The sequence below is a fragment of the Schistosoma haematobium genome, chromosome 7 (assembly GCF_000699445.3).
Source record: "Schistosoma haematobium chromosome 7, whole genome shotgun sequence".
NCBI lineage: Eukaryota > Metazoa > Platyhelminthes > Trematoda > Strigeidida > Schistosomatidae > Schistosoma > Schistosoma haematobium.
In genome coordinates this window covers 9,824,732-9,836,176 of record NC_067202.1, presented here as the reverse complement: position 1 = coordinate 9,836,176, position 11,445 = coordinate 9,824,732, and the positions used below count along the sequence as shown (strand labels likewise).

The 11,445-nt window shown below is 37.9% G+C and overlaps 1 protein-coding gene across 2 annotated transcripts; it reads right to left on the bottom strand.

The window, feature by feature from the left end:
• Nucleotides 1–863: 863 nt before the first annotated feature.
• Nucleotides 864–9,953, bottom strand: SEC62_1 (Translocation protein S62; the record flags this gene model as incomplete). Of its 2 annotated transcripts, XM_012946583.3 has the most annotated exons (3): nucleotides 864–1,816; nucleotides 3,512–3,644; nucleotides 3,684–3,979. In XM_012946583.3, the coding sequence occupies 3 exons, from the start codon at nucleotides 3,977–3,979 to the stop codon at nucleotides 1,133–1,135; spliced, it is 1,113 nt and encodes a 370-aa protein (XP_012802037.1). In that variant the 3' UTR covers nucleotides 864–1,132. The 2 variants fall into 2 exon arrangements, with proteins under 2 accessions (XP_012802037.1, XP_051064381.1); XM_051217946.1 differs by having other exon boundaries at nucleotides 3,512–9,953.
• Nucleotides 9,954–11,445: the final 1,492 nt, after the last annotated feature.

The window sequence follows — 11,445 nt, the reverse complement described above, 5'->3', positions numbered from 1 at the left end:
CTATGAGACTGCATCTCCTGACGTCGCCCCACTGCCTTGTGGATCAGACCTTTATGTCGAAGGCTACGGGTGTGGCTCCCTAAGAAAACCACCTGCATCGGTTTTGGCACCCGGGCAATATCCCGGCCCTCACACAAGTCGAACGACTAATGTCGTGCATATCTATTTGGTGCTTCCTTGCACTAATGTGTATGCGTTTAAATGAATAAATGAGGACTTCCTTGCAAATGGCTGTATACGCGTGGCCATGTGAGAGCATTTCGAAAAGGAGAGCAGACTCTCCCCACTCTTGGCCGTACCAGCGTGTTTGAGGGCTTTCGAAAAAGTGGAAAATTCTTAGGAACTAACCCAAATATTTGACAGGATTCAGTTGTATTTTCCTGGCAAATTGTATTTTCCACTGTTCAACAACGTGATATTTTATGCTCTTATGTATAAATTTATTTTCTCTATTCTTATGTCATCTTTGGTGTTAACTCATTCTTAATGTATCCAAGTTTACGGTTGATATTACGTGATTCTGATATCAAATTTTACTTCGTAAAAACCTGTTACTGTGTTTTAAAATATTTTCTCCCTGAATTTTTAGATATCAATGTCCATGAACTTTAACATTATATAATTCTTCCATACATAGTGCCATTATTCTATGGATCTTCGTTAGTATGGTGTGAAGTAGGTGCATTGGTTTTAAATAGTTGTAACTATTATTTCCATGGTTTAAACAGACAAAAAGATCATTGATAAATGAATTCCTGTTATTTTTTTTCACGTTCGTTGTTCATGCTTTAGTCCAATTCGACAATGGGAAAAAATAAATTATACAAAACTAATAGATAAACTGACTCAAAAAAGTGAAAATTCTAACCATTTAACCTTCATTTATTCGATGTTAAACTACAATATTAAACAATTCGCATAAAAGAGACAAAATTCTCATTTTCGGCACACGTATCACAAGTGTAATTTTGAAAACTTTATTACGAAAAAATTATATTCAGCTGAAATATGGAGTAAAAATATAGATGAATAACGTTGCAATAAGCATACCTATGATAAGAGTGCAATACAGTTACCATGATAACATTGAAAGGGAAAATAAGGAAAAAAAATGAAGTAACTAGGAATAAATTTATTCATTGATTATTATATCTTTCTTTAACACCTTTCTCACTTTAACCTCCTCAGGTGATTTTGTACATAATAATTGGACAATATTAGCATCACTACCAGGAACAATACTAGTATTGCTACTGCTCGTGGCGAAATTAATAGTGGATACATCACTAATTGACTTTACTTTCGATTTGCTTCTCTTATTTGATGGTGCTAGAACATCAGATGCATGCTTAAGTGAATACAATGGACGAAATGACTCGAAGAAACCACAGTCTTCAAAATAATTAGGAAATATCCAAAAACTGTATTGACCTAAAGTAGATAACCAGACAAGCAAATAAAAACAGAAACGCAATAATCCTACGAAAAGTAAAAGACCTAAAAGTCCTGAAGCAGTTATAGTCAAATAATATGCACCTTGGCGTAGTTCTGATGGCCAAATAGGAAATAAACAACATAGTATAATCCCAATAATTAAAGATGCACCAGCCAACCATGTAAATAGTCCCGGTGGTGGTTCATAGATCCAAACATAAAATGTGTGTGGATCATCAAGTACAAATTTTTGCTCGTCCACAATTTCTAGTCGCATGGGTTTCTTATTGGGAGATTTCATTGTGAATTCGTTAATACTGGAAGAGATGGATGAGAAAATGCCAAATTTGGGCGATTTAGAATCATGATCTTGAGAACTCAACTATTATTGAAAGGGAAACAAAAGAAATACTTTATTTGACAATTGCATATAAAATTTCCAATAGTAATTTTATCACTTGATATTATCCAACATCCTGAAAACACAAATTTTCAATACATTATATACTAGATAAATGAACTGAGATTGTGTGCCTGCATTTAGTAGTGTATTGTACATGTCAATTTACACTTGGTAACTGTTTAGCTCAACTCGCTGTGCCAATTGGGGTTAAGTGTAAAATGGAAATACCAGGATGACAAGATCAAAGCACAACATTCATTTACGGAAAGTTTGGTGACTGGGTTGTTGTAACCTTCTATAGAATTTTACAGTTTATAAATCTAAATAAAGTGGTTGCAATTTACATAAATTATTTCCCTTTAGGAAGCGCCTATCATACACATGAAAAAACTTAAGATCAATAAGTTTATATCATTTCGGTACTTTTATTATCTTTGTCTCACTCACTTACCTCAGATTCATAAAGTAAACACAGTTGAGTTGACACTTAATACGAATTATTTTGAAATTTGCCGGAATGGCGTATATGCATTTCTTGATTAGCTGTAAATGGGCATAATTTCACTTAACATACTTTTATTTTCCGTACAAACTATCTCTCTTCATCTTCATTGATGATGTTATCACTATTTTCATTGATTCTACCTTCAGATACAATTTGTGGAAAATGTGGCAATTTGAACAATTATAGTACAATCTCGAATGCCATACTGTGACATCTAGAACGAAGTCAGTATTGTTCACTTTTGTTAGGTCCCGATAAACATAATGAATGGTAACTTTGGAATCCTTTTATGGACCAATACTAAACGTATATTTTTTATCGTACAATTGTTAAATAACTTAACTGTTTATATTCCTCTTATTATAAACTTTATTTTGACCTATGAACCATTATTATACGTTTTACCATTTTTCAATTATGCCTTGTCACTGCCTCCCACATTTAGCCAAATTTTGTACAAATTTTATTTTCTATTTTATGCTACGTTGTGGTCTGTTTGATTGGTAATATAAACTCAGTATGTTTGATATATAAGGATTCATATTGCAGAGGCTGAGACTGGTGTTCTGGACTTAACTGGCTGGGCTAAGCGGAAAGTAGAACCATTCAGGGCTCTAGGTTGTTCGCACGTGTTTTACGCGTCCTTGGTCCGATCGATAATCCGCTGCTTCTGATTGGCGGCTTTGGGCCATAACAATTTTCCAACGATATAAGTAGCAACAGGTATTTGAACAATTGAGAAATTGTATGCCTGGTTAATGCATTCCTACACGCAATCACAAATAACTTATAAGATATGGCCACGAAAGCTTAAAACACGCCAGCATAGCTGATATCGGATGTATTTGATGAAAGGAAGTGTAAAGTTTGTGTACGTGATGGTGCTGTGCTGACTTATTTCAATAACAGACAGTTGGATATAAAGCGTGGGGCTCATCTGAGATATGTGCCGGTTCGCATCACTGAACTTCATATAAGTACCGAGAGAAATCGACAAGAGGAAAGGTGATGGAAACACTAGTTAGTGCATAAAACAATGATTGGAAATGAGGGTTTTAGAATAACATGAACCTTAAAACGGAAAAAACACATGATGAATGGATGTATTCCCACCACTGTAACCGGCTATGAACTATATATAGAAATTTTAAGTAAATTTAAGTACCTACATTTTCATCTGAAGTCGCGTCGACAACATTTTTACTGGTGACAAGCTTTCCATCTGTAAGCTTTTTCAGTTTAGGCTTCAATGATTTCGCATCTTCTCGGTGTTTAGTGGACTTTTTCTTGACACGAACTGCACTAAAATAAAGATTATGAGCACTTCACGTGTTTAGATACCGCTGAAACATTTGCTTCTGAAACAAAGTTGTCATGAAATTAACTGCAGTAGTTTGACTTGTAAAAAGAGTTGGTTTGGCATCGTCATTTGGTCTAGCCCAATGGGAATTCATCAGTAACTCGATGGCTTCCATTGCTACGAATGTGCGAACAATCATTCCTGAGAGACGCCCTTCTTTAGATGGTAGCTTTTTATGTAAGTAATTCGCAACATCGATTTCTTCTAGTGTAGGCTTCAGTGGGTTTTCATTGAGTTTATCACCAGCTAACCGCTGCTTCCGTTTCTTTTCAGACATATTCAAAATCTAATCTGCAAGTACAGAAAGAGCTCTGTTTATTAGTCTTGGATACCTTACAATGATAATGCGAACCATTTTTATTGAATCAAAACCAATTAACACCTTCATTGACGCAAACACGTCCTTACAAATACCAAATACAAATACAATATAGATTTTGTTCTTATTTGATACAAGTACTAAGTGTCCTGTGTACCTTGAAATGAACAAATAAAACGGAACACTGATCTAGATTAAGTCGCAGCATTCTCACCGGCGTATAATCAAAATATCACCATAGATGCGACTCAGTGACAAACTACCAATTCATAAACACGACTCCGAGTCATACTCAATGTAAGTAAAAGGTATGAATTTCCTTAAATTGATGTAACATAGGTTCCAAGCATACAAATATCGGCTGAAAGTTTGGATTAAGTCGTCCGACCAGGTAAGTCAGTCATCATTTACTTAGGACTTCGTACGTGTCCATCAGTTCAAGTCGTCACATTTCACATCAGTCAGTCGCAACGTGGAACCTCGTACATATGTCCATCGGTTCAAGTTGCAATAACTCATTAGCACAGCGATGAAATTGTCAGGCCAAACTCCTGTTATATTTGAAGTGGTTAAGAGATCACCTAAAAGCGGTGAACGGAACGAAGGATCAAAGACACAATGACAAGATAAGCTAAACTATTCCGATTCGTAGACTCAGGATGTTTGCATTGGCTAAGCTCTCCGACCTAGTCTCCTTTATACTATTTAAACATCATAGATCTATCTATATACTTATTATTATCTTTAAATTTAAATTGTACGTTGTAAGTGCAGTACAAAAAGGTACACGTGCTTCTAAACAATTTTCTGTGAAAGATGCTCAATGTCCGTTGATCGGAAACAATCAGTAACAGCCAACTGTGGAAGAAAAAAACCAGCTTCCAGTTGAAGAGGAAATTAGGAAAAGACTCTTGAAGCGGATAGGAAATAAATTGCGGGAATAATCAAACTGTAACAAGTGGTAACTTTGAATCCTGAATCGAAACGTAAAGGATTAAGGCAAAAGAACACTGTGTCGAGAATTGGAAACAGACATGAAAAGGATGAATAGCAACTGCAAAGGATTGTTCAGGACAGAGTTCGGTGGAGAATTCTGGTGGACGGCCAAAGCTGCCCCACAAAGAGTAACGGGAGTAAGCAATCAAGTGCAGCATATGAGAAGCTTCTATAGGTAATGTTTGATATGCCAACATCAACGTTGTTAAGGCCAATAAACCACATAAGAAGTGAATAGTTTCTAACCCAGACGATGATTGCTCAGTGGTCCGAAATTTCACGAGCAATTGTTCGAAGAAATCTAGGGTCGAATACTAGCTACCTATGAATATCCTCTATTCTTAATGTGCTTCTTTCACACGGAGCGAATTGCTACTACGTAAACACGTCCTTTGGTTTGCAAACGGATATCTCGCCCACGCCACAAGTGATGCAAGTAGACAAAAACTAATCAAGACTTCCAAGTTCGTGCCGAGATTTCATCAGACAGTAGATCATTGAGACTGTTGAGACTCTCAAGATAAGTGAAGCAGTCGATGCGTCCAACTACTTCAATCCCTATCAATAATTCAGGTTCTGACTCAAACCAATTCTTAAGCAACAATTCGCATTTGGGGAAGGTAACCGCATCCCAAACATGTTTGCATTGTTGCTTAAGCTGGTCGGAAGACTGTATTCTGTCATCGTTTTCACCGAACAGAATTATATCGTCTGCGTATTCCAAGTCAACAAGTGAATCTTCTGGTAGAAGATCAACCCTTGTAAAGTAAGACTGCGAAAGTGTTATCTCTAAGAGCATGTCTATGAAAAAGTTAAATAAAAATGGGAAAAGCAAACAAACTTGAAGGACACCACTTGGAGTAACTAATTCCTCCTCCACAAGGTAAAGGAATACAACGATAGTCGGACGTCGAGAAGTACGTCTATTTTCCAAAACGTGCAAAAAGGTGAATCATTGATCTATACATCCACCTTCAGATCTGGAACCAGCCCAGATTATTGGTGGCTTTAGCGACCAGGAATCGTGACCACAAAGCTCAAGGGACAACTGCTTGCGGCCGGTCTCGAACGGCGTTTTTATGGGAAGCGTTTGATCTTCCTTGTGAGGAGGAAACATCTCTGAAGATGTAATGTGTTCAAAGGAAACATCTCTCTGCTGTCACATCCTTCCACAGTCAGCAGTACGACTTTGCCCTCGAGTTTTCAGTTACTGCTCCTAATCCAACCACTCTACAACCGACCTGGCTGGTATGATGGAATTTAAAGGAATACGTATTCCAGCCGATATAGCTTGGCTGAGTGATCACAATCGGCAAGCTAGGCCACGATGACAAGGTAGCAGCTACGGTCGGGACATTTCCCGTCAACAAGAGGAAAGAGGACAAAAGGAAGAAGTGTAAGATAGAATCAATGGAGACCTAAACATGAAATATGCTGTTCCAATGAAGGCTATTAATGGTATCTATCCTAAAATTTAGAGAGCAACTCACAAACAATGATCTATCACGACTGATTTGTGCCAAGTCATCTGTCTTCAACCCCTGATTATCAGTGTTGTATGAACTCCAATCAGGAGGTCGATACCTGTTGATTTGGATTCCACCAACAGCCGATGACATCATTAACTGATTTTACTTCTTGAATCGGATACTCCAAGCTTCTTCCAGCCTACTTTCGTGTCAAACGTCAGAATAGCTAATGGCTAAGCAAGCGTAACACGCGCTAACCAACAAAAAGAATCTGTACTCGGCTGGAGTGTTTTAAGAGCTGAAAAGAGCTGGCAGAAGCGAGTTTTAACTGAAACACTAGTGGATAGAAGTCGTGGTATATCATTCTCATAATAACCGTGGCTCCGACCCCACCAGTAGCCCCTCTATGGTCACTGCTCCACCTAAGCGCAGATGAGAGAGAAGGGTTACCATTTTCACGTCTAGAAAAGACCTCACCGGAAAAGATCGTTTAAACCATTTAAACTCTGCATTTATAGTTAAAGGGTCTTCATATAGAGGATGGTGATTCATGGTGGAGGCCGAGATTCTTCGAAAATCACGAGGTCGATAGTCCTTATGAAAACCAGAGCAACAAATAATATAGACACGTGGAATATCCGGACGATGTGGTGGACTGGGACAACCATTTAAATAGTGGCGGAAATGGAAAGATACAACTTGACCGTGTTTGAAATAACTGAAACCCATCAGACACAATCTGAACAAAAAGAACGGCGCCAAGGAAGATGTTGTTGTATTCTGGTCATGAAGAAGAAAATGCTCTAAATGCTCAAGTTGTACTGGTGCTGTCAAAAGAAGGACGAGAAGCGCTTACGGGATGGAAAACCTACGGTTCCAGGATCATCGAGGCATCCTTGAAACAGAGAAGCAAAGGGTTGCAGTGAATTTTATTCGGTGCTATTCGCTCACAAATGATGGCAGAGAAGGTGATAAAGACCAGTTTGTTGCGAGGCTGTAGTTCACCCCAAATTGATGCCCAGGAACACACCTAACCATCCTTATGGGGGACCTGAAAGCTACGGTCGGGACCTGCAACACGATTGAGAACAAACCTAATGGCCACATGGAGTAGAAGAATGGAACGAGAATGGCGAGGGACTGGTAGATCTGTATGCTTCCAACAACGTGATCAGAGGCGGTAGTAATTTTCCCCACAAACGGATCCATAAACCTACACGGGTCCCACCAGAGCACACTGCGGGAAACTAGATTAGGCACATATACATGCATAAGACATTCGGGAGATTAACTGGAAACGTAAGAACAAAGAGAGGAGCTGACATGGCTTCAGATCACCGCCTAGTGGTGACCAAGCAAGCTGAAGCTAAAAAAGCATTGGACAAGCGACACCACAAAAGTCCGATACAGCCTTCCTTGAAGATACTAACAAGCTCATTGAGTTCAAGATAAATCTCAGAAAAACGTTCTAAGCCTTACACGATCTATTAGAAAAGAAAACCATTATGGGGAACAATTGGAAATGGATTAAAGAAGCAATAACTTCGACATACCGAGAGATGCTGGGTCTCAAGAAGCACCAGGATAAGGAAAGGGTCTTAGTAAACAGCCTGACCAGGATTCAAGAAAGGAGAAACAAGAAGACAGCAGCCAACAACAGCAGAGAAGGCCAAGACAGGCCAAATATACAGTGGCAAACAAACGAGTGAAGAAGAGTACTCGAGCTGACAAGCGGAAATGTACAAAGGACCTGACAACTACAGCAAAATAAGCTTCAAGATAAAAAACGTACGGGAGAACTGTGACACAACCAAAACGCTTGCAGGGAAATATAGTAGACCAAAGCGACTAGTCGATAACAAGGAAGAAGAACCGATCAATGTTTGTCAAGATTACCAAAACATCGAAGCAGGACTCTTTGGAGAGCTCTTGAATAGACCAATGCCACCGAATTCTCCGGAGATCGAAACAGCGCACACAGACCCTCCATCAGGTATTCTATCACCAACAAAATAATAAGCTTATCGATTTTAAATTTAAGTTATAGACTACTGAATACATACTAAGTGGTCTGAACGTAACGCAGTTTTGTTGATGTGTGATGGCTCAGGATAACTTACCTAAAGAATTTATAACTCTTCCATCGTTAACTACTCATTTAATAAGACGAATCAGATTTCAAGAGTTGTTTCATTTTTAATTTTGCTTGAAGAGAAGTCTCACCATGTTGCAAAATATCGTGGTAATTTTTTAATTTTTAATATATACTAGATGGCGAACAGAATTTCATTAGTGATATTTTTAATTTGAACTAATTGAAACTTCATAGTTTCTATGCGTATCCAATCGTCGAGCCGTCATCACAAAATATATCTAAAAGGTACATTTACCGAAATTCTAACAGGACGCGACTACTGACAACTTGTTACCATATATAAATTTGTAGTGTTCCAAGCTACGTGGACGTTGAAATGAAGATTTGTGGCCCAGGTGAGTGGTTTCGCTGGAGTGTTGTTCTCTGAGCTGGATAGCTTGACCATCAGAAAATATTATTTTAAAAACGAGTAGTAACAATGTGATCTTAAACTATTTATCATCGAGTTCTCATGACCCAGAGTTACCGGTCTCCAGATTTTATACTGGAGCAATTTTTTACTGCTTATCAAATGGTGATCCTTTTCCTATGAATTAAAGCAAGTTCATAACATCAGTGAATTTCCGCAGAATCCAACCACTATCAGAAATCACGCAAAGTAGTCCAAAATAAAATGAATTTCGGTAAGAAAAGGAATTCGAGTAAAATCTGTTAATGCGTACAACTATTACACCAGATATCTAAATTGGATGAAGCGTCATTCGAATCAGCAGTTAACCGCCTCAGTCGACACACATACTAAAGTATACGGTAAACATCAATTCCTCGCTGGATGTTCCGTATCCATACACAAGAGACTATAGTTTGGCTGTAAACATGTGCAGTAAAGCATATTTACATGCAAAGTCAATTATGAATTTGTGGCACCAGGTATGTACATTTATTAAAAGCATTAGAAATAACAATCTCACAGTTAAAAAATAGGTATTGTCGGGTGAGAAAATTGAGATGGAATTGCATAAGTAGATTGAAAATAGTTAGCTTGTTGGGATGACTGAGTTACAAAAGTCATTGATTTCCATCAACCACTCATCTAAAGACCACGAAATCGGTGGAACAAAATTACGTGGTTCTGCCAAATGTGGATTGGGATGATCTGGATTGGATGATTTCCTAATTTTCACAAGACTGATTGAACCGTTCGGAGCTATATGTATAGTCGCTGTCGCCATAACCCCTTGACCTGCTAGCAAATGAAGATTGCGTGCAGCTGGATCCCAGTCAAGTGGATACATTGAACTGAGTCGTTTTATGTCCTCTCTCAAGATAAAGTCTACACGCAGATGTTGCTGGATGCATGCTACGATTGTACTTGAGTGAGGTTTGGTGTGAGACATTCACACAAACTGATTATGCTATCGTGGCAGCCAATAACCTAAATATGAGAAAACAGTAATTAAAACAAAAAAAGTTGTTAGGTCCTGTTTTGAAAATTCGATATGGAACAAGGATAGTAAATAATTTTTGGTCATTCAAAACTTGATATGTTTAATCGGGGTTAGTCAGTCATTATGAAGCTTTAAGGAATGTTTGAGAAATTTTACTAAGTAGTCCATACTGCAATCGACATATTAAAAATTCGATGTGAAACTTACGGAGGTTCCCACAACTTGAACGAATGTTGGATTGTTAAAAAGGAATAGGGACAACATCGATCGATATATCAACGCATTGGTAATAACTGTTCACGAGACCGGATCACCGACTCAGGTCTTTGAGTTAATCGATATCAAAGATAAGGCCAATAGCCACAATAAAAGGTTTTTAATTATTAAGTTAACATATTTATAAGCAAGATATTAACATGACAAGAATATTTAGATGCACATGGGATGGGAGTAATCAGATTTGTAGGTTACTTCACTTTCAGGGTTATTCCTCTTCTATCATCCGAGGAACCAGATAGTTTAGGAGATTTGATCAAATTACATAAAGGGTGAAAAATTCTCATTATTCTTATGCTTTTGCGAATAAATAAGTGAAAGCTTAGTGACAAGAATTACAAAGTGATTTCCATCATCAAAGTAAATGAATTAAACTGACCAGAGTGGTAATCATAGACAATAAAATTGGAAATTATCTACAATTTTCGAATCATATTAATTGATTAAGTATTTGCGTCCGTACTCAAAAAGCAGCTTATACTGTCAAACAATCGAAAAATCCCTTGACATTAACATACGTTTTTCGAAACACGCACACATTATTCAAGTGCGGCCATTCGCCTAACCTTACCAAATCAGCTTAGAGAACCGGGGATATTTACTCTTTATGTATCTGCCGTTGAAACTGCTACTTTGTGTAGCGTCGCTGGTGTAGATGTAGTACTAAGTTCGAATGAAGCTGAAATTAATGGACAGTCGCTTATGCACTGTCCAACTAAATAGAGGAGTAAGAAATCGGAATTATGAAGATAGATTTTACAAAAAGCTTTCCCTACTTTCGAAGATCCAAATGCTCAGATGTCGTAATCATAACAGGTCTTGATGGCTCACTGGAAATCTAAACCAAAGTAGGAGACACTAGTGATTCAAGTGCCTCAAATAAGCAAACAGACACCGACAACCATGCTTAGACAATTGCTTATGCTTAGCAAGTGTAATCCTAAAACATAAAGATATCGTCTGAAATGATGACCACCGAAATCAACTCGATGGACTCAAATAGACCATATTACCATCAGCTATTGGTTAGAGAGGCTCAATAAACGATCACGCATTCGGGAGCACATGTCTAAACTTAAACTACGATCTTGTGCGAGCACGTGTTTGTCTACGTCTTACTAAACACAGCATGAAAGCCCT